The following is a 26,740-nucleotide window of genomic DNA, read 5'->3' on the forward strand; positions in this document are numbered from 1 at the left end:
TCTGTAAAAGGAAAGCATCAGAGTTGTTCTCACGGCAGTCTAGATAAACTGGAGAGAATTATTTTGCTCAAAGCTAGCAGTCCTTTCAATCATACCATGTCCTAAGTTCAACTTCTTAGTATGATGAATATGACATAAAAATTGTTAACCTTCTACAAGCAGGGAAAGGACGACCGGACAAGGCTCGTCATCGGAGAAGTGCCCGTTTACTGGGGAACCGCTCTGCATATTTTTAGAGCCAGGGTGGTTTGACAGTTATGACAGTTTAACAGTTAAATGGTTTGACAGTTGGCACAGGGTGCTTTCTGATTGGTGAGTAAGGATCATGTGTGCCAGCAAGGCTAGTCTGATTGGTGGGTAATGATCATGTGAGCCAGTAGGGCTCACCATTGGACAGCAGGATCATGTGAGCCAGCAGGGCTCACCATTGGATGGCTCTTCTTGGGGAATGGGGAAGTTAGCTTTGGAGCCAGGGCGACTCCCAACAATCACCTTATGACCATACTGGAAAAGATAAGCAAGTGGCAAAGTAGCTGGCATTATCAGGCAACAGAAGTTACCAACCCCCTCCAGACTTTTGGCTATGAGAGATAATAAACCTTCATTTATTCAAGTATTCTATTATTTCCAGACAAAACAATCTAATTTATATATATATATATAATCTCCTTTGCCACCTACAAAAATCATGGTGGATCAGACGTTAGTTGCCAAACTTATCCTGCTGTCTATCATAGGGATTATGCTTCTCTTGCCTCACTAGTACATCTCTATCACTGGGTACTGGGTACCCTGGTTGAAATCGGGAAGCTCTTCTCAACTATAGCATCCCCCACCAACCTAGAGGGAAATGAGACACATCACTTCCCCTCAACAGTGGATTTTCCTGCTGGGTACAGTGGCAGATGCCTATAATCCCAGCCACTCAGAGGCTGAGACAGGAGTATCACTAGTTCAAGCCCAGCCTCAGCAACTTAGTGAGGCCCTAAGCAAACTTACAGAAAAAAATGGGGGTGGGGGGCTGAGGATATAACTCAGTGGTAAAATACCCCTGGGTTCAATCCCTAGTACCAAAAAAAAAAAAAAAAAAAAAAGTAGATTTCCCAACACCTTAGTGAAAAGTGTATTCTGGGGCCCTCTCAAGAAACACAGTAATGGATTAGGTAAGCAGGTAGCACATGACACATTGTTCCCAACATTCCTTTGTATTTCTTCCTCTACATTATAAAGAAATATCTGGCATCTCAACTTCATTTAACACAGATTATTTTTGAGCTTGAGTTTCAACCTATAAATAGAACAAACAATCTTAACCATTCCTGTTAGAGCTAGTACAATGAATAAAGAATTTCTAGTAAGGGCACCTATAGTGATAAATTCAGCCTGGTCTAAAATAATGTTCTCTTTTGGGCCTAGAATTCACAGAATTTATTCTAACAAGAATCAGCCAGATATTAATCAATATGCATTTATCAAAGTATAATATTGATTATTTTGGTGTTTAACCTTCCACCTTCCACAGTTAACTTGATAATTGCCCCTCACTTTTTAATCTATAACTACAGATCTGAAAAATATGAGGGATTGTGGTAGATGGAACACTAGGAAATTGGCTTCTTACAGAGTTACTGCATGGGCAAAGTCCTTATATAGTCCTCAAATCAGATAGGCAAGAGAAAATATTACAGTGGGCAAGGAAAGATAAGTGGAGATCAAGAATTCATAGTTATCTCCGAGCATGGTAGCATATGCCTATAATTCCAGCGGCTCTGGAGTCTGAGACAGGAGGATCATGAATTCAAAGCCAGCAAAAGTGAGGCATTAAGCAACTCAGTGAGACCCTGTCTCTAAATAAAATACAAAATAGGGTTGGAGATATGGCTCAGTGGTCTCGTGCCCCTGAGTTTAATCCCCAGTACACATACACAAAAAAAAATTCATGGTTATCTGGTTTATTTAAATTATTTAATGTATCCTCATTCCACTATTTGGTTTCCTCTCATCTTTCAGTCAGTGCCCTAATTTTCACATAAGAGATCCAATGTTCCTGTGAATCTGACAACATTATAATCAGAAACCTACAGTATCAAACTCTTATAAAATTTGGTTTTTAGCTAGTGTAGCCTTATGGCTTCAAGAATTGGATTAATCTTCTATTATTGTCAGAGAAAACCCTTAGGTTTCAGTACATACCCTGAGCCAAGAATATGAAAATTTGAGCTAGCCATTTTTTCATTAAACTATCCAGAACTTTTAGAGAAAACCACCACCTCCACAGAATTTGAATGACCCATCCACTTTAATGTTCCATTGTGGCAACAAATCTATAGTCCCTAGGGCCTTACCTTCAATACTTATTTCCAGGAAATAAGTGCTGAATTTTTTTTTATTAAAGCTCCACTCCTGTATACCTAAAGCTACTCATCCTGAATCTTCTATTTCTTCAGCCTCCACCAGGTCAGGTAACTAATCACATAGTGACCCATTTCATTGATTTTCTATTTTCTTGTAACACTCCTGATATTGTTTTTTAATTGATTTCATTGTAAGTCACAAAAATCAATTCTGGCTTATATAAAATAAGAAGGCATTTATTTAAAGGATATTAGATAGGTATCAGAATTAGCAGAATTAGTGATATACATCTTGAAATTATGTCTAAACTTTGACAGTGTAACTGATCTGGTCACCATTTCCCTTGCCCTTGGGCCAGAGGCTGCAGACTGAATCATCAATATCACCTTGACACAGGATGCTACCACTAGCTGTCATCAATGCCCCATGAAGTTAATCATATTTGCAACCACGGATTTCACCAAAGATCTTCCATCTGAGGTTCACAGCTTTCATTTTGCAGTTTTAGACATGTGAGTTGCATGTGTTCATTCCTTAGTTGTAATGAAATATTTCAGACTTATGGAGAAGTTTCCAAACATAGAAAGGGCATTCTAATGTCAGGTATCAAAATAATGAAATATATCCATCACAAATTTGCTTGTGGACTCGTTTGGTCTTGGTTGTGTTTTTCCTGACTTCAATGAAATTTTGGACAGATTTCATAACTCTTCCAGTGCATTATATATATAATAAAAAAGTGTAAATAAGTCTAAAGCAATATTTCATCCAATTTAAAACTTCTCCCTCTCCCAATCCAGGTCTATCTCAAATTGAAAGCTCTGAAGTAGAGCAAGAGTAAGGGGTTCACCTCTGATTTCTCTGCTCCATCTCTTCCACCACTTGCCAGCCATTGCTTCAAGCCTCCTCCATTGTGTAACCTGCAATGGATGGGTAACTTGAAGAGATTACATTTTACAGGGACAGCAATCTAATATTAGATTACAGTTGCAACCTAATATTAGTGCTCTTCTGGTGTAGCACCTTGTAGGTACTATATTCCTTTTTGAATGGAATTTTCTGTGAGTTTCACAAAGAACCCCTGCCCCATATGGCATCTGTAGCCCATGATTTCTTTACAGGAATGATTCTTTCCATAATCAGCCATTCAAGACTTTGCCTTCAGCCCTTGGCTTCCACAACAGCCACCTTACCTGTCCAAATTATTCTCTTTGGTGAAGTTTCTTTCAAGATAATCTATAACTGTACCTTTCCAGAATCCACATCTGACCCATGGAAAACACACTTATCCTTGTCCCCACTAAACTTCAATCCATTTTATTCTGCCAGCATACAGACATATTGTTCTAGCCAGCATCTTTCCTTAATTTTTTTTTTTTTTTTGCTCAGATATCAGGCCTTGAGTCTTCTAAATTCCAGAGAAAATATTTCAGGCTTTCTGAGTGGTTTTCTTCTCTTGGTTTCAGAGGAAGAGGAAGTGTTTCCACCATGATCACCATGGAAGTATAAAAGACATATAGCACACTGACAACTCTGAAAAGAAATCCTCACTTCCAAATATTTCCACCCCTCCCTGTGAATTCTTTGCCTTCCCTTATGTAACTTGGAAATATAAATTAACCCTATGCCACGGAAATAAATTTATCTCTTTGCATGTCCTACATCAGGTGGTCTAGCACCTTTCTTTACAATATGGAGGTAATTAGACGCCTACATTGCTTAGCCTTGAGTTCTTAACCAAAACTAAAACAATGTAAAACATTTCATTTTGAGTTCCTGTTTATGTTTAATCATAAAATTATTCCTTGTACAACTCTAGATTCTCAATCTTCATAGTATCAAGGAAAAGATATGTTTAGGTTTCTTATAATAATGGATACCTTATAATAAATCATTGTCTACAAATAAATAAGAGAATTAACTTCTTCTGAATAATAGAGCCTCTCACCTTCTTATTCTGAGTGTTAGTCTCAAAAAGTGACAGAAAAAAAATTTTACAACACTATTGAGATTTACAGCTGCAACTAGATTACATCTTATCTCTATTCCATCTGATGTGTTTCCTAGGAAAGAGTTTGATGAGTTGCTTTGGCGCCTCTCTGTATAGAATCTCAGTGGTTAGTTGAACTAGAAGCAACCATTTTTGGTTCCATCATGTTCAACCAATCTGTGGCTGCCTTCAGTATAGTTTCCGGTTTCAATTTATATAAGCTATGACAATGGCTATCTCTTCTCTCTCTGAAAGAGCATGTATGCAAGTAACATCATCTAGAGCCAGAGAGAAAGAAACCAACCAGTTCCCCTCAAGATGAAGTAGATAATTGTCTCATATGTTTTTCCTTCAACTCATTCAGTACTTTCCTTTTTGTGAACTTTATGAAATATGCTTCAACTTTTTGAAATCTGTTGACTGTGTGTCTAGTGTACACTACTTGACATAGTGATGAATCGCTTTCACCTGGTCCTTCAGTTCAAAATAATCTTTGCTTAAGGATCAGAATTAAGTACAAATAAGCAGATTTTCTTGTTTCCTCTCACTTCTGCTGGATGAAATGGAAAGAGATAGTCAAGTATTTAATAAATGGTCACTATCAAGTCGTGTCAGGAAGTTGAAGTTCGCCAACACTTCTACTTTTTGTTGCTATGCCCATTTTGTGATCTCTATATGGAAAATATAATCTCTATCATCCACCAGCTCAGGTTATTTCTACTATTGTCCACACTAGCACTGATTCACAGAAGCCTATTCTTGTATCTAAAAGTTATAGAACAACTTTAGGAAAATTTCATAATGAGATTTGTAGCTTCTGATTTCACCTTGTGTCAATTTTTCCTTCTAATAGAAAGTAGATGTGGCTAACCCATTTACTTGCAACTCCTATTTTTTAAAAATATATATTTTTTAGTTTTACTTGGGCACAATACCTTTATTTTATTTGTTTTTATGTGGTGTTGAGGATCGAACCAAGGGCCTCACACATACTAGACAAATGTTTTACCACTGAGCCACAAACCCAGCCCCACAATTCCTGTTACTTTTAATAAATTTTACTTTTTTGGAGGAGTTTCGGGAAAATTGAGCATAAAGTTTAGAGTTCCTGTGTGTCCCCTGCCCCAACACATGTATAAACTCCTCCACAATCAATATCCCATACCAGAATGATACATTTATTACCACCAAAGAGCCTACATTAATGTATCATTGGTACCCAAAGTCCATAGTTCAGAATTCTTCACTCTTGGTATTATATATCCAATGAGTTTTGAAAAAATGCATAATGACATGTATCTCTACCATTATAGTATCTCACAAAACAGTTTCAGTATCCTAAACATTTCTGTGCTCTGACTTTTCATCCCACTACCAAACTCTGGCAACCACTAATGTTTTTATTGTTTTTCTAGCTTTTCCTTTGCCAGAATTTCATATAGTTGGAATTATACAATATGTAGCCTTTTCAGATTGGCTTCTTTCACTTAGTAATTTACACTTAATACTTCCTTCATGTTGTTTCACAGCTTGATAGTTCATTTCTCTACCACTTCATAACACTCTAGTTTATCCATCTACTCATCTACTGAAGGGCATCTTGGTTCCTTCTAAGTTTTGGCAATTATGAATAAAGTTGCTACAAACATTGGTGTAGGTTGTGTGGCACTTTTTCAGCTCACTTAGGCAAATACTATGAAGCACAATTACTGGGTCCTATAGCACAAGTATGATCATCAGTTTTTAAGAAACTGCCAAATTGTCTTCCAAGGTGGTTGACTTATTTTGCATTCCCTCCAGCAATGAATGATTTCCTATTGCTCTCCATCCTCAGAGGCATTTAGTGTTGTCAGGGTTTTGGATTTGGGCTATTCTAATATGTGTGTAGTGACATCTCATTGTTTTGATTTGCTAATGGCATATGATGTTGAACATATTTTCATATGATTATTTGACATCTCTATTTCTTCTTTGGTAAGGAGTGTGTTCAAGTCTTTTGCTCATTAATAAATCAAGTTGTTAGGATTTTTTATTTTTTAGTTTTAAGAGTTCTTTGTGTGTTTTCAGGAATAGTACTTTATCAGATGTCTTTTTCAAGTACTTTCTCCCAGTCTGTGGATTTTCTTCTTTTCTCTTGACATTGTCTTTCACAAAACAGAAATTTTTAATTTACATTATTCATCTATCCACACAATATGTCTACTTTTCCCATTAAAATACTCAGCATATTAATCACAATTGTTAGAAATGCATAGTCTGATAATTCCAACATCCCTTCCAGCTTCTGGAGTTATCAGGTGAAGGGTTTCCTCAGTTCTTGTCTTCCTGAAAGATTTCAGTTGAGAAACAGAGTTAGAAAAAGCATAAAGGGTTTATTTAGTGAAATGAAAATAATGTGAAATGGCCTTCCTTCAAAAGAAGAAATCCTGGAACCTCCTACCTCATATATTATATATATTTGGGACAATCATTGTGGTTTCCCACCATGCCAGAATTTTTTTTCACAATAGATCATATCCATTTTCTCCAGATTGATAGGGAGCTGTCTGACCACAAGAAGATGATCTTTAGGTGGTGTAATAGCCAGTTGGTTGCAGCCCAGAGGCAGAGACTGAATTTCCTTTCCTCCACCTCCCTTGCTCAAGTCTATCAAAGCTACCTACTTCCACACTGGGACTAGCTTTGAGTCTGTCCATTTGAACTGTATTTAACTTTCTAGAGTGACTGCAATTTTTTACTGAAAAGCAGACATAATGTACTAGGTAAAAGGAACTGCAATAAATAGAAATAATGGTAAGGTATATAAGGGAAGCAAGCATTATGCAGTTTTAAGATTGTTCTCAGTGTTTTAATGAGCCTGTGCCCCTAGGTTGTGAACGTAAGAGTGCTTCCCAGTTGATTTTCATTCTTTTTCATCTCCCTTAGGTGGTACAGGATGATTTCTCCCAGCAATGATGAAGCACTGGCAAAAATCACCATAAGTTGGGCCTTGAGGGCAAACCCTGTTAAGAACAGAATGTCCTGTCATTTTAAAAAATGGTTACCTTTCTACTTGCCTTTCAAGGAAAAGCAGGGAGTTTTTCTCCCTTCTTCACTGTGACATTAAAATAGAAATTTAAGAGTACAAAAAAGAAAGATATATTGAATCTAAAAGGTAAGAGCCTATAAACCATCGGAATGCAAGAAATACTCATAAACTTTTGAATTATAAAACAAGCAACTCAGTGCAACTCAGCCCAAACTGTGTCCTTATCCTCAAAAAGTAACATGATACAAGGGCTATTTACAAGCACTAGGAAAACTGGCATGAAACTGCATAACTCTGCCCTGCCACCACCTCTAGTCCAGCCTCTAGCTACTGTCCCACTACAAATATTTAACACCCTAGACCAAGGGGTAGCTATCTCTCACTCTCAATATCTACCTTCAATGTGTATTTCTTGTTTTACCTCAAAAGATAGGTCTCTCTATCTTTATAGACCACGCTCTTCCTGTATTCCTGTATTCCATGCATATTTCTTCCTGTATCCCCAAAGATGTCTCTCTAGAGATACTCCATGTTCTTCCTTATGTGTATGACTGCTTTCCTAAATAAATCTGGCTACATCTCTTTCATGTGCTAAAATTCTTCTCCATCACATGTGCCAAGGACCCCATTTGTCCTGAGCCAAGGTTCCCCTCTCTGAGAACTTCTCCAATGACAGGAACTGTAGAGGGAAAACTCAGAAGTATGACTGTGCCCCTTACCCATTACTGGGTGTCCCTAGAGTTCATTAACTCTCAAACTAAATTATGAGATGCTAGCAATTCATCAATTACAGATCAGGTTTTCTTGTCCCAGTAATGGTGCCTGCAGACATGAGTTTCTACTCTGGTAAACTAATTCTGATTCTCTGTGTTCTCCTATCTGTCTCTCTGATTTGGGGGCAGCAGTTTTCCTTGTGACTTCACTTTCCATCTAACTACAAAGACGTTATTTTCTCCATTTGTTCAGTTTTTCACTGGACTTCTAAACGCTTTACGTGTCAGACCAAAAATCAGAAATCCTATTATTGTTAAACAAGCTACAACAAAAATACAAATGTCTCTTCCTAGAAGATAAATATATCTTCCATAGGGAAAAGAAAATTAACTCTACTATAAGCTCATTTTTTTCACTAGAATTGCTTACTGCATTCCAAGCAGAAGCACTGACCCACACAAGGCCTAGAACCAAAAAAAAAAAAAAAAATACTTTTGAACCATTTTTTCCCAATATCCCAGATATGGAACACCTATAAAAATGTAAATTGAGCAATAACTATACCTATGTATATACATCTATGGTAATTTTGAAATAATAATAATTATTATTTTTATTATAATAAAATATAATAATATAATAATTACTATTATTTTTAAAGTTCTACTCTTTTGAGAAAAGAAACAGATAAATGATTAGAGTATTTGAAAAAAATATATATATCATATATATGAAAAAATATATAAAGGCTATTTGAGTTCTAAATTATGATTTCCAATGCATTTTAATGAACATGTGTTGATTTTGTTGCAATATTCATAGAACTGAAAACTTAGGACTCAAGAGGTTAAAGAATTACAAATGTTCCATAGGTTGGTGTGAGACTTGCATGGCAGAGTCATGGAAATAAGGATGCAGAGGTAAGGAGGTTAATCTGAGCCTGAATGGTCTAGCAGTAGAATTTAGATTTTATCTATCCCTTAGCCCTTGAAGATTTTTAAATAGAATAAGGACATTCATTTAAAACCCAACTTAAATAAAAAATGGTTAGGGTCAGAAAGGAAATGGCACTGATCAATTTATATTTTATAAAGATCACCAAGCAGGCATTAATTTAGAAGTTCATTAGATTCAGGGATTCAGAGGTCTGGTATCATTGAAATAGATGGGAGGCTTTTTCAGTAACCCTGTAAGAAATAATGAGATTGAACTGAGGCAACAACCGGGGGTGATGGGGGACATCATGATGTGAGAGATACTTAGGGCTTGGAGATATGCAGGGACTGAGGGAGAAAAAGAGTTGTGATTCCCAGGCTTTCTGTGGTTAGTATGGACACACAGATATATAAAGAAAAGTCCCTTTAAGGAGAAAAATACAAGATGAGTTGTGTTTTAAAGACATAAGAATCCTAATTGAGACAGACATCCAGTACATAGCTGTCCATTCAAGCCTGAAGTTTAGGGGAGCCATCCTGATTATAGATAATAATCTGGTAATCATCCTTAAATACAAAAAAGTTAAAAGCCATGGTATAGGTGGGAGAGTGGAGTGAAGGGAGCAAAGGACTTTGGAGAGAATCTTTGAGATCATCAACCTTTAAGGTATATATTCAAGAAATGAACCTTGAAAGAGACTGAAAAGCAAATAAGAAAAGGGTCTGATAGGGTGTCTGGTAGAGCCATTTTAACAAAACACAGCGGATACAACAATCAGACTGTTGTAGAGTAAACCAACAGCGCTGGGATTGTAGCTCAACGGTAGAGAGCTTGCCTAGCACATATAAGGCACTCGGTTTGATCTTCAGCACCACGTAAAAATAAATAAAGTTATTGCGTCCGTCTACAACTAAAATAATATGTAAACCAGCAAATACTCCAACCTTCTCTACATTGTGGCCCACGTTTAAAATGCATCCAGGTTCTGGAAACTTTTTGTTCCCCTCGACCCTCCTTGCAAAGTCTCTCCCTCTGTACTATCCCCAAAACCTACAAACCTATCAGCTGCTGCTGGGAAAAAAAAAAAAAAAAAAAAAAAACCTCGAGAAGCTCCTAGAATGGGCCCCTCTCTCTTTTGTGCACCCTTCACCATTAGTCTCACAAACTTAGTTTCCTCTCTTCGTGGAGAATCCCCTGAGACGTGGTATCTTATTCATCCAGTGTTCCCCAGGGCACACAACAGTGCCTTGAAGGAAAAGCAGCATTTGCCTACGGGGCACAAACACGCAGCAGGCCTGTCATCGTTTCTCCTTCGCTCTTTTAAGCCTCATCTACCATGACTGGCCCACATCCCACCCCAACCAAGATGTTTCGCAAAGGAGTCTGTGGCAGGACCCCTGAAGGCAGCGCACGCAACCAAGAGGAAACCCACGAACCAAACCCTCTAGTACGACGTCACCCGCAACCCCGAGAGCAAGCCCGCGCCAAGACTCAGGCACGCCCTTCCGGTTCTGGCCACGCCCCCTCACAGCCATGCCCCCACCCGGCCCCGGCACCGCCCATCTCCGGCGCCGACAGACCCGTGGACATGGCGAACCAGGTAACTACGTGCTTGCCGCGGGCTTTGTGCTAGAGGAAGGAAGAACGTGGGGTGGCATCAGGCCGCTAGCAGAGGCGCGTGGCTCGGCCCGGGACGGGATCCCGCCTCCAAAGCTGAATCGGAGCCTGCGGCCGCCTCAGCCAAAAAGAGAGGAAGGAAGCTTTGTTTTGGCTCCTCACTGGGGCAGTAATTTTGCTTTCTGCTTCTGGAACCGCCGGAGCTGGATGGGGGTGGGGAGAACCGAAGAGTGGGGGCAGGAGCTGGTCGAGTGCGTGTCCTAATACAAATGGCCTTGGAGAAGCCACTGCTCTTTACGCGAAATTAAATAACTTTCGTGGTGTCACGCTTGCAGGCAGACACAGCTGCAGCCAGAGCCCTACTCCTACGTGCTAGTGCTTTATGGTTGCAATTCACGACTTGGAAAATGCTCCATTACTGTGCCACTTGAGAGTGTATTTTGGGAAGACTCTTAGGTTCCTTTCTTTTTAACATATTTTTGAGCACTTAGGCACCAAGAGATTTATGCCCTCTCATAATCCTTGTATAACACGACTGCGAGGCATTTTTTTCCCTTCTCGGAGACCAAAAAATGAAGCTCAAAAAGTTGGTTGTGCTTCGTGATTACACCAAAGGTAGTGAGTCAGAAGTCCAACTCAGATCTGTCCATGAGTGAAAAGATTCTGAAATGAATATTAAACTATATAGGCAGAAGTACATGAAAAAGAGGAATTATCAATTTAAAGTCGCTGATTGTTTTGATTGTTTTAATGCTTTACAAACTTTAGACATTTCCTGGAAAGATATATGACTGTAAATGGTGAAGTTTAAAACGATAAACTCTTAATGATCTTTCAGGCTTAATATACAGTTGTTTTTCCTTATTACCAAATGTCTTCAGAGACGGTGAAATATAGTAACTCCTACATAGTTTAAATGTTGACATAGGGCAATTTTCCCTGGATTTAGAGCGGGGCTTTGTTTTGCTTTCTCAGTGAAAAGAAAAGATTAAGCTGCTTTCAGCATTTTTTAATGGGAGAGGGATCAAACTTTGGTTCTGTATAATTATTTATCTGTTGCTTTGGATGTCTGGGTTGTGTGACTAAATTGTTAGCATTCTAATTTGATCCTTTGGGATTTTGTTTTGAGATCTATGGTACATTAAGGTGGAAAAAGGTGCTAAAGCAGTGTCTAAATTCTTTACTCTCATATTTAATACCTACATTTCAATTTGAGGGTGGGAAGGGGTGGATACTAGGGATTGAACTCAGGGGCACTCCACCACATCCCCAGCCCTATTTTGTATTTTATTTAGAGAGGGTCTCACTGTGTTGCTTAGCACCTTGCTTTTATTGAGGCTGGTTTTGAACTCTCGATCCTCTTGCTTCGGCCTCCTGAGCTGCTGGGACTACAGGTGTGTGCCGTCACCCCCAGCCTTACATTTCAAATTTAAAAGCAATAATTTGCAGCTTCATTAGTTACAGTAGCCATTCCTTATATCTTTAGTTCACCTCTCCTTTTCCTCAACTCTGTTCTGCTTCCACCAATAACTACTTATTTTTGCAAAGCTTCACTATACCAAGAACTGTATTAGGAACTTCATACTGACTTCCATTTACTCGTAATCATCCAATCTGTAGGTGTTTTATTTGTAATTACTTCTTTCTCATTCTTTATTAAAAGTGATGCTTTCCCAAAACCACTAAGGTTACATTCTTCCTTCATTATTGCTTTCTATAGCCCTTTGTTCCTGTTTCTTTAAATCATATTTTAAAATTATTGATGTACACATCTGTCTGCTATAAATACACTTCATAAGCATTTTGTGAACTGTTCAAAACCTTCCTCATTATGCTTGATTTCATGGTAATGGGGAAGCATGTGTACTGACTATAATCTCTTAACTTCCTATATATACATAATACAAGTCACATATGTAATTTAAAATTTTCTAGTAGCCACATTAAAGAAAGGAACAAATGAAATTGTTTTTTAATAGTATATTTATAGGATTCAACATATTCAAAATACTATTTCAACATAATATTTTTAAAAATATTATGCAGCTGGGTGCAGTTTTACACGCCTGTAATACCAACTACTCCAGAAGCTGAAATGGAAAGATTACAAATTCAAGGGTAGCCTGCGAAACTTATTGAGACCTTGTCTCAGAATGTTAAAAAAAACGTCTGGGGAGGTAGCTCAGTGACAGAGTTCAATTCCCAGTGTCACCAAACAGACAATATGTGTGTATAAATATATAATATATATGTACATATATGAGATATTTTTACTCTTTTTTGTACTAAGTCTTCAAAATTCAGGTGTATTTTACACCTATACCATATCTGAGTTCAGACTGTTTTGTTAGTACTGAGTAACCATATGTGGCAAAATGCTTGTATATTGCATTTACACATATTATGTGTCAAAGGGGCTCCTGTATTAGCACAGTTAAAAGTTTAAGTTCGCCCATTCTGATACTTCTTATCCTCCTTCCTATCCTATAGTTTTGCACTAAACTGGTGCAAACAGTTTATTTAACCATTCTGAGCAAAAGTTTAATATGACATATATTAACCATAGCCTCATAACAGATCTACTGTATCAGATTCTCTTGGGACCTATATTCTTATTCTGATCTTTTTTAATGAATCAGAGGGTCATTAAATGTTTGATGAATAAGACTTCTTAGGCAAAAGAGACTGTTGTATTGGATTGAGTAATCATCTCAAGTCTTTTTTACTGTATACTAATTCTATGAAATTAAAAACAATTCTACATATCACTTAGGGGTGTATATTTCTCTGTGAATCTGTGGTAAACTTTCTAAGATTAGCATTCTTGGTATCGGAATTGACCACTAAATAATTAGTTTAGGAAGGTAAACCACTCACTCTCTTTCCCCCCATTTTAGGTTATCAAGTGCAAGGCCGCAGTTGCCTGGGAGGCTGGAAAGCCTCTCTCTATTGAGGAGGTAGAAGTAGCACCCCCAAAGGCTCATGAAGTTCGAATTAAGGTAATGATACACCTTCAGCATTGGGAGAATGAAAAAAAAAAGACTTACAGTGAGTGAATGAGTAGCTCTGAGGTCTATAGAGGATAAACCCCAAAGGACAATTCAAGGAGACGAATCTGAAAGTCATCCAACCTTAGCATCAACATCCTTTTACCTCTCTCATTTTTGTAGTTTAAGTATACCTCTCTCTCAATTTTGGCTTTGGCTGGCATAGCACCTTTCCTGTGGATTACTAGATTCCTGCAATGTAACTTTTATAGTTTAATGTGATTTTGTAAGATCCTCTCTTTTCTGCTGACCCCATAATCTATAGTGTAACATTGGAAACATTAAATAAACTAGGTTATGTTAGAAGGGACTTCCAATAAGATTTGGAAAGAGGTTCCTGATTAACTAAAGCAATAAGTAAATAAAGTCTCCTTGCTTGCTTAGAGAGCTTCAAAATGTACTGTCCCTGATGGACCAGGCCAAGGTTCAGCAGGTTCATTAATCCAGTTCCTCTCAACCTCCACTGCAGCAGAGAAGGAGAGTTACACCTGGAGAGGGGTATTTTACACAAGACAACCAGCTCGAGCAATCTTGACATTTATAAAAGTTTAACTCTCTACTTGTTTTTTATATATAAAATTAATGTTTTAAAGTAATGGCCATTAAATATTTTTTTTTTCCTTTCTACAAAAATGTTACATTTTAGGAAAAGACTTGGCTCTCTTTTGCCATTACTTTAAGTATACTTCCACCACCACCATCCTACTTCCAAATATATACTGCACATAACTGGCTCATGCTCCCAAGGATCATAAAGATCAGGTGGGGAGAGCCCACAACCAAATAACTTTTGGAGGCCCTTTTCAACTGAGACTCAGAAATCTGAAATCTTATAATAGTATAGTATTTTTCTTCTTCAAATTCAGAAATTAAACTGATTGTGCTTTTGCCACTGAAGAAGAGTATTTGTCCTAAATATACAAAGATGAACTTTATATATTTACGAAGCACAATGAGTTCAGCTTTCATCCCTGAGAAACTGCTGACAGATAGCAAAGAGTATTACACTAGAAGTGAGTATGTAGGCCAGAAGCAGAGCAGCATAAATACAAATACTCCAAGAGTCTTGCTTTCTGTACTTTTTTGTGCTTTGGAAAGACAAGATATTTGAAAACCAGAGAAACAGGAATAAAAGGTTAATTTAAGTGGAAATAATGTGTGGTGGCAAAAGATTGATTCCAGTAAAATCTCATAGTTTGGGTCCAGACTCAAGCAGACTGGCATATTTCAGAAATAGTATTTTTTTAGACATTTCCAGAATCCACAAGGAAGTCAAAAGTGAGATGGGATACACTTGTTTTGCAATATGTAATGTTCCTCTCCACACCTGCAGGCACAGTGCACATAAAATTACCTTATTTACCTTCTGCTAACATGCATTGAAAAAGAGAAAAACCAATCCACATTTTATTGCATATAAATACACCATTATTTTTATGTATCACTTAAAAAATGCTGCCGATTCTAATTGTTAGCAATGCTATGGATTATGAACCCTTGCTGATTTAAACAACTTAAAATAGAAAAGACTTCTATCTTAGAATCTACAAAGTATAATATTAAAGTAAAATGTCTTTTATTTGACTTGTACCTCACTCTGACCTGCATGCACACACACACTTCAGTGCTTTTTATTCTAACACCCTGACAGATCATTGCCACTGCACTTTGCCACACTGATGCCTATACTTTGAGTGGAGCTGATCCTGAGGGGTGTTTTCCAGTGATCTTAGGACATGAAGGTGCTGGAATTGTGGAAAGTGTTGGTGAAGGAGTTACTAAGTTTAAGGCAGGTAAGGAGAATATTTGGATTACTTACTTGATAATTTAGGCTTATATCTGTAGGGAAGTTACTTTTCTGATAAACTACACACTGTTTATAAACTGTTTATAAACAGGTTGTCACCTAAAAAAAAATATCAAGATTGATTTCATTCATCTGGGAAGCACAAATATTTGGATCTCTCTCTCTCTCTCTCTCTCTCTCTCTCTCTCTCTCTCTCTCTCTCTCTCTCTCTCTCTCTCTCTCTCTCAATTTTGCAGACGGCTCTTCATCTGAAACTGTTTAAGTACATTTCCAAAGTCAATTTCGGAAAAGTCAGCAAGAATTCTTAGAATGATGTCAGTAAGTCAGTATTTTGAAGCACAACATGACTTTGTTCTGCAGTTATTGTTTTAAGAGTTTCATTTAGATGAAAACTTTGAAACATACTTTTTGCATGGTCAGGCAATGTCTAGGTGACATTACATGGGTAAAGTTTTAAACCTTGAAGTTAACTTTGTAGACTACAGCAGAAAGGAATGGAATTTGCAAAGGCTGCTTTATTCATTTAGAAATAGGTACTACCCATTCAGGATGTCTTTGTATTTGTTTCCCAGGTGATACTGTCATCCCGCTTTACATCCCACAGTGTGGAGAATGCAAATTTTGTCTAAATCCAAAAACAAACCTTTGCCAGAAGATAAGGTTAGTGGCTTTTTATTGTATTCTTAAAACAAGAGGTCATATTAATGGTAATAATCACTTAATTATGTGGCAATTAAGCAGTGCATTTTACATGAACTAATTTCATCTTTAAAGCAGTCTCACTGTCACTGTTATTAATAACCTTATTTTCAAAGATGAAAAAATGAAGACGCAGGAAATTAAGGATTTGCACAGTATCATAGGTCATTACGATATAGAACAGAATTTTATGAACCCATTCTCTTTCCATAATCCTACGCTAGATTTTCAAGGAAGGACATGTTTGTGAGATTAAGTGAAATCATTTTTATGAGCCATTTTATTGTCCATTAAAGTAATAAAACTTACCTCATAAGATTGTTGAGAAGCCTAGAAGAGATAATATAACCCCTTGACACAGAAAAGGTAAGTTATTTTATTATATGTTAATAGCACTTAAAAAACTATTTCTTTGAAGCAATGTAAGATCCCCTTTTGTTTGTTCCTTTTTTTCTTTTTTATGGAAGTAGAATATACCTATAATACTATATTTGCAGTGTACAAATCTTAAGTTTAGTCCAGTGAATATTACACACACACACACACACACACACACACACACACACCCCGGATGATTAGAGTCTTTTCTCAGATCAAGAGGAAAGATCTCTGACAGCACCCCACAAAGTCCCTCATGTCCCTTACAAGTCAGCATTTGCCTCCTTCAGAAGTAATCATTATTCTGGTGTCTTCAACTGTAGAACTTTGTATAAAGCGAATCATGTAGAGTGTGCTCTTTTGTCAGGTTTTTTCCATTCGTAATACCTGTGGGATACGTCCACGTTGCTGTGTGCATCTCTATTTTTTGTTCTGTCTTACTCCATTCCAGATACCACCATTTATCCATTTTCCTGTTGGTGGACACTTAAGTTTCTCCCAGCTTGTAGCTGTAGGATTAATATGGCCAGTGACATTTTTACACACACATGCACAACCTGCTTTGGGGTGTTTTCCTGAGATTGGTATTGCTAAGTTTTGGGCTACACATCTGCAGCTTTCAGGTGTGAACGGAGGAGTTTATGCTCCCTCCACCATAGAATGGGAGATAGGTTTGATCATTCGTTTGTTTTCTTATGGCACTGAAAAAATTAGTTTATAACACATCAAGTATAAAATGGTGATGGGTTTGTTAAAACTAACCAGGCTTTCAGAGAAAAAAATTCTGTGAAAGGTGATGTATCCCGTGTCACATTTGGTTCATGAAACTCCTCTGGTAAGAGTGACTTAACAAGCTTAAACCACCCTTTGAAGATATACAACAATTATTTTATGTCGAGCTTTGATACTTGTTTTTTGTTTCTGAGTATATTTTTTGTTTTTCTCTCAAAAGAAACATACTCTTGAATCTACAAGCAAACCATTTTCTCATCTGCATATTTATTCATATATGTATTCCAGAGGGTTTACTTAAGAGTGTACATCAAATTAGTGTTTATAAAAAATAACAAATATTTACTAACCATACTCTGCCAGACATAATACTAATATATTAGCTACATGATGTCTCACTAGATTTTTTTAGGAATTTACAAGGTTTTCCATGCTTTCTAGTGAGGAAACTTAAGGCACAAAGGTTAAGCTACCCAAGATCACACAGGATTTGAACCAAGCAATCTGACTTTAGGGCCTGCTCTCCTAATGAAGATGTAGTACCTCTTCTGTTTTAAAATAACACAGTGATTTTTTTCTTGACATTTATTATGTTGGTTGCCTGTGTGAGGTTGTTTGAGTTTTTTCCTCTATCAGTGTAACCAACTACACAGGCAGAAAGGGAAGAGGAAATATAACATGAATCCTTGAAGACAGTGAGACTTTTGAAAAGTCTCCAGACAGATCTAAATTAGTCAGTTTAGCCATTGGTTTTCATCTGTGGATCTGGATAATTACTTGTGTGCTCTATCGTATAAATACGATTTGGGCTTCCTCATTTATGAAGTTATCATTTGTTCTCAGAGTTTACGATGGATGTTTTTTTGTGGGGAGGTGGGTGCTGAGGATCAACCCCAGGGCCTCAAGCATGGTAGGCAAGCACTCTCTACTGAGCTATAGCCCCATCCCTTATGATGGATTTTTAAATCAATTTTCTCTGATTCTTAAGTTGTGCATGTTGAATTCAGGACATCACAGTGCTCCTTTGTCCCTGCTGCTGTAGCCATGAACAGCTTAAGGAGGCAAGCACAGTGTGAAGCACAAGCACAAGCACTCACCAGTGCTTCCATCGCTGGTTTGGCGGTTTATGGACATGGCAGAAAAAAGCCTGAAAACTCTCTTAACAATGACTGTCACCTTGAAAATAGATTTCTTATTATCAGGAAATTGAGGACTCTGAATTTTGTCAACTAAGGCTGTGAGGATAGTCATGGTATTTGATGAGGGAGACTGAGGCAGGAGGATCGCTAGTTTTAAGCCAACTTCAACTTAGTGAAACCCTAAAGCAACTTAGTGAGACCCTGCCTCAAAATAAAATATAAAAAGGGCAGGGGTTCAGTGTTTAAGCGCCCCTGGATTTAATCCCTTGTACACAAAAAAGGGGGGTGTGGATCCAGTTTTAATCAATACTTGGGAGTAGTTTTAGTATTACATAGTGACTAATAGTTAAGATGCTGGCGCTGAGACAGTTTTTAATGGTTCCCTGCCTTAACGAGAAGTGTCCAATTAAAATGTGGAAGGTTCAAGAACATTGACATGAACACCATTGCAGAGCTCACAGTGAAGTGCAGGAATTACAATACTTGGAGCCTATGGAAGAAGCCAGCTTTGAATCCAAATTAATGAATTAAGTCAACTTGCATACCATAAAAAGCCAAAAGGCTGCATCTGGTTTAGAGAGGAAAGGTACTCACTTTATTTGCCTTGTTTGCCAACCCTGCCCCATAATGACTATAACCAGGAAGACAGTATAAATTGTCATAGTTTTTGTCGTTATTTGCCTCTGGAACTCATCGAACTTTATGGAATACCTATTGCCCTATTACTGGATGTAATTTTATATATGCACTGAGCAGAGATTTATGCTTTATAATTTAAAGGTGAAAAAAAGTGAAGATTAGCTGGGCAAAGTGGCAAATACCTAGGATCCCAGCTACTTAGGAGCTGAGGTAGGAGAATTGAAGTCCAACCTGGGCAATTTAGCAAGATCTTGTTAAAAAAGGGTAAAGATATAGATCTGTGGTAGAGCACTTCCCTAGCATGTGTGAGGCCCTGCATAAATCCCCAGTACCAAAAGAAAAAGAGAAACTAAAGATTTGTCTAGTTAGATAGTATGGGGTAGCAGTTAGAAACCTCCCTGGTTTCTAAAATTTATTTTCATAAGCAGTCTACACAAATGTATTCTTGTTTTAAATTTTTTTTTAATTATAGATGACACAGTAACTTTATTTTATATGGTGCTGAGGATCGAACCCAGTGCCTCACACGTGCTAGGCAAGCACTCTGCCACTGAGCCACAACCCTAGCCCCCATAAATGTGTTCTCAAAATAAATTTTAAAAGAAAGTCAGGATCAGATGGGCACTTACAAAATCTAGAATGTCGTATTTAATCCCCACAACTATCTGTCTTGAAGAATTTGGTTTAATTATTGTATGCCCAAAGATAGTATGAAAGTTGATTTACGGAAGACCTCAATTCTCTTATCTCCTCTCTACTTTACCAGTTACTCCTTGATATTACTCTGATCAGCCTTAATGTCATTTCAAAACATTCTGTATTTATATTTTCTGACTGATTAAGGTCGATTATCCTAAAGATTATAAAAGATTTTTGATTTGGCCAAGGAAGGCCAACCAACAGTCTGAAGTTAAAGTACATCTATTCTAAATTCAGAATGGTCACAAGAAAAACAGCGTTATAGGGACCCAGAGTTCAGGATGGTATATCACAAAATGGCAGAGATAACCAATTCTATTTCCTGTATATGGCTTTTGTGCCCTGTGTCCAGGTCTCCCTTTGCATTACTAAGAAATACTGTATTACCTTGTAAACCTTACTACAAGACCATCCCATTGAGCACTGAGGATAAACCAGTTCCAATCCCCCCCCCCAAAAAAAAAAATTAGTTTCGTGCTTTGACAATAAGTTCTGGAAAGATACTGAAGAGTATAAATTTCTTACAAGTTCACCAGTAAGGCATCGCTGAAATGTGCTAGATTATTAATGAATACAATGAAAACTAGACTCTTGATCTTAGTACACTTTTCTGAGTATTTACTGGTCATTATTTTTAAAAACCAAGAAACCACATTTTATTCTGTCTTTTCCTATTTTTTTTTAGAGTCACTCAAGGGAAAGGATTAATGCCAGATGGTACTAGTAGATTTACTTGCAAAGGAAAGACAATTTTACATTACATGGGAACCAGCACATTTTCTGAATACACAGTTGTGGCTGATATCTCAGTTGCTAAAATAGACCCTTCAGCACCTTTGGATAAAGTCTGCCTTCTTGGTTGCGGCATTTCAACTGGGTATGGTGCTGCGGTGAACACTGCCAAGGTGAGATCAGCCTGGGTTTTAGCTTCTGCCTTCTAATTCACTTCAGCAAAGCTTTGCTAGAATAGTGAAACTGGCCCGAAACCTACTGATGTCCTTGACCCTTGCTGAATGAGTTCCTTACAGACTGTCTTTCCTGTTAGGTGGAACCTGGCTCTACTTGTGCAGTCTTTGGCCTCGGAGGAGTCGGATTGGCAACTATCATGGGCTGTAAAGTTGCTGGTGCATCCCGGATCATTGGTGTGGACATCAATAAAGATAAATTTGCAAGGGCCATAGAATTTGGAGCCTCCGAATGTATTAATCCCCAAGACTTCAGTAAACCCATCCAGGAAGTGCTCATTGAGATAACTGATGGAGGAGTGGACTACTCCTTTGAGTGTATTGGTAATGTGAAGGTCATGGTGAGTATGTTTGTTTCATTCCTTTTTTGTTTGTAGAACTTTCTTTTTAATGCAGTCCCATTAGGATTTAAAATTGATGGATTTGGTTTTTACAAAGGAAGTCTTTTGATAACAGTTCTAATGAAAGAAGGGAAAAATAACTGGACTACAAGTAGAAAATGGCACAAGAATGTCTTATGGAAAGATGAAAAGTTGTTTCTTTGCCTTTCAGTGCAACCTAAATATATGTCTCATTAAATGAAAAAGCAGAATATTGAAGTTGTAGAGAGTGTGAGCTTTGGAGTTACATATTCATATACTTACCAGCTCAGTGACCTTGAGCCATGGACTAGTTCTCTAAACCTAGGTTTCATTATCTGTCAAATGCAGATAGTAACAACACCTATTTGACACAAGTAGAAATTGAGTGAAAAATACTGTTACTTCTCCTGCCTACTTCTTATACTAAATTCCTTAGAACTTTGAGCTAGGATTTACTTTTTGTTTAAACCAATACATAAAAACATAAAAATTGTACATATTAATGGAGTACTATGTTAATCAGGTTAAACATTATCTCTCAAACACTTATCATTTCTTTATGGTGAACACTTCCAAAATCCATTATTCTAGCTTTTTGAAATGTATAGTACATTATTGTTATTTATACAACAGTATACCAAAGCCTCTTGCTCCTATCTAAATCTGACTTAATGTCCATTGATCAACCTCTCCTCATCCCTCCTCCCACCCTACTCTAGATAATCACTATTCTACTCTCAACTTCTGTGAGATCTTTTTTAGATTAGATTCCACACGAGTAAAAAGATCATGTGGTACTCGTCTTTCTGTGCCTTATTTCACTTAACATAATCATCTGCAGTTCCGCCCATGTTGCCACAAATGACAAGATTTTATTCTTTTTTATGGCTGAATAATATTCGATGGTATATATGTACCAATTTATTTATCCATTCATCAATTGATGGACACTTCAGTTGTCTATTTTCTGGCTGTTGTGAATAGTGCCACAGTGAACATAGGAGTTAATGACTCTTCAATAAAATGATTTCATTATTCCTTTGGACATACACCCAGGAGTGGGATTGCTAGGTCATACAGTAGTTCTATTTTTAATTTTTTTTTCTATTTTTAATTTTTTGAGGAATCTTCATACTGTTTTCCAGAATGACAAGGTTCCCCTTTTCTGCACGTCCTCACTGCATTTAATCATTTATCTTTTTGGTAATGGATGTTCTTTCAGGGTGAGATTATATCTGATTTACATTACCCTAATGATTAATAATGTTAAGCATTTTTTCAAGTACCTGTTGAAAATTTGTGTCTTTTGAGAAACGTGTGTTTATGTCTATTGCCAATTTTTTAATTGGGTTATTTTTGTTTTTGCTGTTGTTTTTGGAGTTCTTTATAAATTCTGGATATCAACCCCTGTCACATACTTTCTCTCATTCTCTAAGTTTTCTCCACACTCTTATTTGTTTCCTTTTCTATGCAGAAGCATTTCAGTTTAATGTAATCCCATTGGTCTCTTTTTGCTTTTGTTTCCTGTGCTTTGGGGATCCAAAATTCAAAGCATTTGTTCTCCCCCCCACCCCGAGGATTTTCATAGTTTCAACTCTTACCTGTTTTGAAATTTTAACTGGTAAGAGATAAGGAGTCTACCTCATTCTTCTACATGTGGACATAGGATTTACTTTTAGAGTACAAAGCAAATGAAAGCTTTACATTTGTTCAATTTATGTTAATATTTATCCAGGTTAATAATTTTTAAAATACCTGTTAGAATGTAATTGTTCAATAAAATTACATGAAGTTTGGACCTTAGTCGGCATTTTTTTTTAAAAGCCCCATGTCACACACACCAGGCCCACTCCACATAAGTTTCCAGGAAAGAAGTTATTCTGAACAAAAAGTACTGACTTGTGTGATTTGATCTTGCTCTGTGCTTGCAGAGAGCAGCACTTGAGGCATGCCACAAAGGCTGGGGTGTCAGCGTGGTGGTTGGAGTAGCTGCTTCAGGTGAAGAAATCTCCACCCGTCCATTCCAGCTGGTGACAGGTCGCACATGGAAAGGCACTGCCTTTGGAGGTAATTCAGTAGATGAGTCCCTTTTCTCTCGTTACTTTCATTGACAGAGTTTTAATCCCAGACTAGTTTTCCTGTATTAATAAGAATCTTCATGTCATGAGCTACGTTATCATAAATTGATGCGTAAGGTTCCTTTTAAAGGAGGATTTCAAATTCAATCAGTGTTTACCCATGGGGCTGGGAAGTTGCTCAACTCCTTAAGCACTAGCCACTTATTACCCACTTACAAAAAAATTGAATATTCTGCTAATGAGAAAGAAGTTGGGGTAGAACATAGGTGAGAAGTTGACTGCAGAGTAAGCAGGCAACATTGTCAGACCTGCTGTTCTCACGTTTTTACTTAAATTTTCCAGAGTACAGTGATCACTGGTTGTGATCATACTTATTTCTGAATGGTACTGATTTTCATCAGTAACTGAGTCTTAAACTGAAAATATTTGATCAATCCTAACAAAATTGAAAAGCTCCCAGACTGATCATTTTTCCCTTTGTGATCCTAAAAAGTATGGTTATTTGGGTTGCCTAACTACCAGTGGAAAGCTCAAATAATTTCCATCCTTTCATGATTGCTCAGTTAGGGAACAGGCATTAATTTATGTTTACATATCACAACTATTAACTATTGTGAATAAATGAAATCTAATGTTTTTATAGGCTTTTTAAGAAAAATATCTTACTATCTTGTTAGGCAAAACCTTTTGAATGATGTGTGTTTAACAAAATGCCTGCCATTCTCATACCTCATATTATGCCATCTTTTTTGAAGGCCAGAAGCAAATACCATGGTACTCACCTTAGAAAATGTCACTGATCAGCCCTCCTTTCCAGAGCCCTAGATGTGTACTGTGTCTCAACAGAGCTTCCTAGAACAGGCTCTGTAAGGCACACGTGCTTCTTGGGGGCATCATTCACAGCTGAATTTGGAAGGACATTCATTCTAAGCCTGGTTGACTGGGCCAAGGGGTCTTGGTAGTGACCTCTAACTGAAGCCTCCCCCTAGCACTTGCCAGCTGGGAAATTCACTAGAGGGTTGCAGCTCTTTGTGTTGCTAAATATGACTACCCAAAGATATAAATAGAAGTTTTGGTCTAGACAATAGGGGTAGCTACTCAGTTACTAGGAGATTGAAAGGAAAAATAACAGATTTCCACAAAGAGGTCTGAAATATGCTCTAAAGCATCCTTAAAATTTTGGGGGAAGATATTTTTGTTGATTTATTACTTATTTTGATATAAGTGAAACATCAAGGCCACTAATTTAAAATTTTGTTAGCTACTTTGTTCTTAATACTTTTCTGAGATGCTATTCTTACTTCATTTTGAAGTCAAAACTCGGAACAAAAGTACTATATTGCATCAGTTTTTACTACCTTGAATATTGTGATTACATAATCTTTGCTATTGTGGAATGGATCTAAATAAATTTGTTATTAAGAAATATAGAGAGCTTGCTGTCTCGCATAGTTTAAAAGTCTTCATTGGCCAAACTTGAGAGATTTTAGTAAATTCTAATACAAAAGCAGGAAAAAATAACAAGTATTTAACTCTTTCATAACAAAAGATGCTGTGTCAAATTCTCTGCTTCAGGCTAATTTTGGAATTTATCATTCCTCTAGAACTCATCAAAAAAATCATTCTCTTGGCTGGACATGGTGGCACACACCTGTAATCTTGGCAACTACAGGAGCAGATAAGAGGATCACAAGTTCAAAGCCAGCCTCAGCAATTTAGCAAGGCCCTCCTTAAGTAACTTATTAAGACCCTGTCTCAAAATAAAAAGGGGTGGGGATGTAGCTCAATGATAAGTACCCCTGAGATTCAATCTTCAGTACCCAAAAAAAAAAAAAAAATCCTCTTGGCTCTATGGTAGACCGCTAACCTGGCATGTACAAGGCCCCAGCACTGCCCCCACCTTATCCCCTCCCCCACACACAGAATTATCCTCTTAAATATCTTTTGTGTAACCAATAAGCGTACTGTAGAAACTTGTTGCATGAATTAATGAATATATGTATGATTTCTTTTAGGTTGGAAAAGTGTAGAAAGTGTCCCAAAGTTGGTGTCTGAATATATGTCCAAAAAGATAAAAGTTGATGAATTTGTGACTGGCAATGTGTCCTTTGACCAAATTAATGAAGCTTTTGAACTTCTGCATTCAGGAAAGAGGTAAGCTTCCTCTTTAGCTCTATTACAGAATGTAATGATCTGGGGTTCTAGGGGAGAACCAAAAATGATACAATTTTAAAAGGTCACCATTTACAATCTGTTTATTGCTTCCTTCTCTTACAGCATTCGAACTGTTGTTAAGTTTTAAATTCCAAAACAGAAAAATCCCATTCCTAAGTCTTGTGATCTGATGGAAACAGCCAGACCAGCGTTTTCCAAGCTCATAGCTTCTTGGGCCTTCAGTTAACTATTCGAGGGAATAGTATTACTAGGTATAATTCATAAGTCTGCAATCAAGGACAAGGCCAATACAGTCACAGATCTATTTTCTAGACTCTCCTTCACATAAATAATCATAGCTCACTAATATTACAACATAATAAAAGTAATTTCTAGCAATTATAAGTTGTCATTTCTTTATACTACATTCTTCATGGTTCCTCTGCATAATATCTTCATTCTGTAAAGGAAAGTTAAAAGAAACTGGGCAGTGCTGCTTTTTTCCTTTTGTCTTGTATTCAAGATATATGTGAATACTAATGGCAAACATTTTCATGTTCAATAATAAATGACAGAGCAGTTTTAATATATTATTATTCCAGTTCTTATAACTGGATGATTTATTGAGCTTACTTTTTATTTGTCATAACTAAGTACACAGTCCTAAGCCAGTCCATTAAGTTTAATATGTATTAACATTTCTTGAATGAAAGCAGTTGGCTTTCAGATTCAGTGTAAGAAACCAGTTTTGTAAGATGCTTACCATAAGAATTCCTGCATCATGGGACTCAACCATATGTATAAAAAGTTTTGGGGTTTTTTTGTTATTGTTGTTTGTTTTTTATTTTCTGGTAAGATTCTTTTAACATATTCTCCTGGATTGAATTTTGGATGCTGTGTATGTTGCTGAACCAAATCGTTTTGGGAACAAAATACAGATAAAGCACAGGCATAAATCTATCTTGATTGTCCTCAATTAAGATTCTACCAGGGTGGTGATTCCTTGATGACAATTGTAACAGAACAGCTTCACAATGCACGTGTTAGACAAACAGCTGTGACTCAGCACTAATCCATCCAGCTGAAACAACCGGTCAGCCCTTCTGATCCTACGGAGGTAAATGCCAACCGAACCTTCATAGGTAGTGGCCACAGGTTTGAAACGGGGCTTGGGAGAGATAGTAAGGACACCACACCCCCCACCCCCCCACCCCACCCCCCTTGCATTGGTCACCCGGCAAAGGGAAACGAACTGTCGCCATTTGCAAGAGATACCACCATGGCAGACAACTGACGTCATCAGACTGCGGCGGAGGAGATAACTTCATTGAAACCTGCGGCTACAGCATCAAGATTCTACCAGTATGAAAGGGTTGAGGAAAATTTTTGAAAATAGAGATG

The 26,740-nt window shown here is 37.3% G+C and overlaps 1 protein-coding gene across 1 annotated transcript; it reads left to right on the top strand.

Annotated features, from left to right (window-relative positions):
• Window positions 1–10,474: 10,474 nt before the first annotated feature.
• LOC101977100 (alcohol dehydrogenase class-3) lies at window positions 10,475–25,738 on the top strand. Its single transcript, XM_005325760.5, has 9 exons — window positions 10,475–10,623; window positions 13,538–13,639; window positions 15,339–15,480; window positions 16,067–16,154; window positions 20,466–20,685; window positions 20,826–21,086; window positions 23,039–23,174; window positions 25,201–25,339; window positions 25,463–25,738. Exons 1-9 carry the CDS (start codon window positions 10,612–10,614, stop codon window positions 25,485–25,487), a joined length of 1,125 nt encoding a protein of 374 aa, XP_005325817.1. The 5' UTR covers window positions 10,475–10,611; the 3' UTR covers window positions 25,488–25,738.
• Window positions 25,739–26,740: the final 1,002 nt, after the last annotated feature.

This window comes from Ictidomys tridecemlineatus, chromosome 9, assembly GCF_052094955.1.
Source record: "Ictidomys tridecemlineatus isolate mIctTri1 chromosome 9, mIctTri1.hap1, whole genome shotgun sequence".
Lineage (NCBI taxonomy): Eukaryota > Metazoa > Chordata > Mammalia > Rodentia > Sciuridae > Ictidomys > Ictidomys tridecemlineatus.

Coding starts and splice junctions, on each gene's coding strand:
- LOC101977100 (XM_005325760.5), top strand. Junction 15,481..16,066: donor AGTTACTAAGTTTAAGGCAG/GTAAGGAGAATA, acceptor TTTGTTTCCCAG/GTGATACTGTCATCCCGCTT. Junction 21,087..23,038: donor TTGGTAATGTGAAGGTCATG/GTGAGTATGTTT, acceptor CTGTGCTTGCAG/AGAGCAGCACTTGAGGCATG.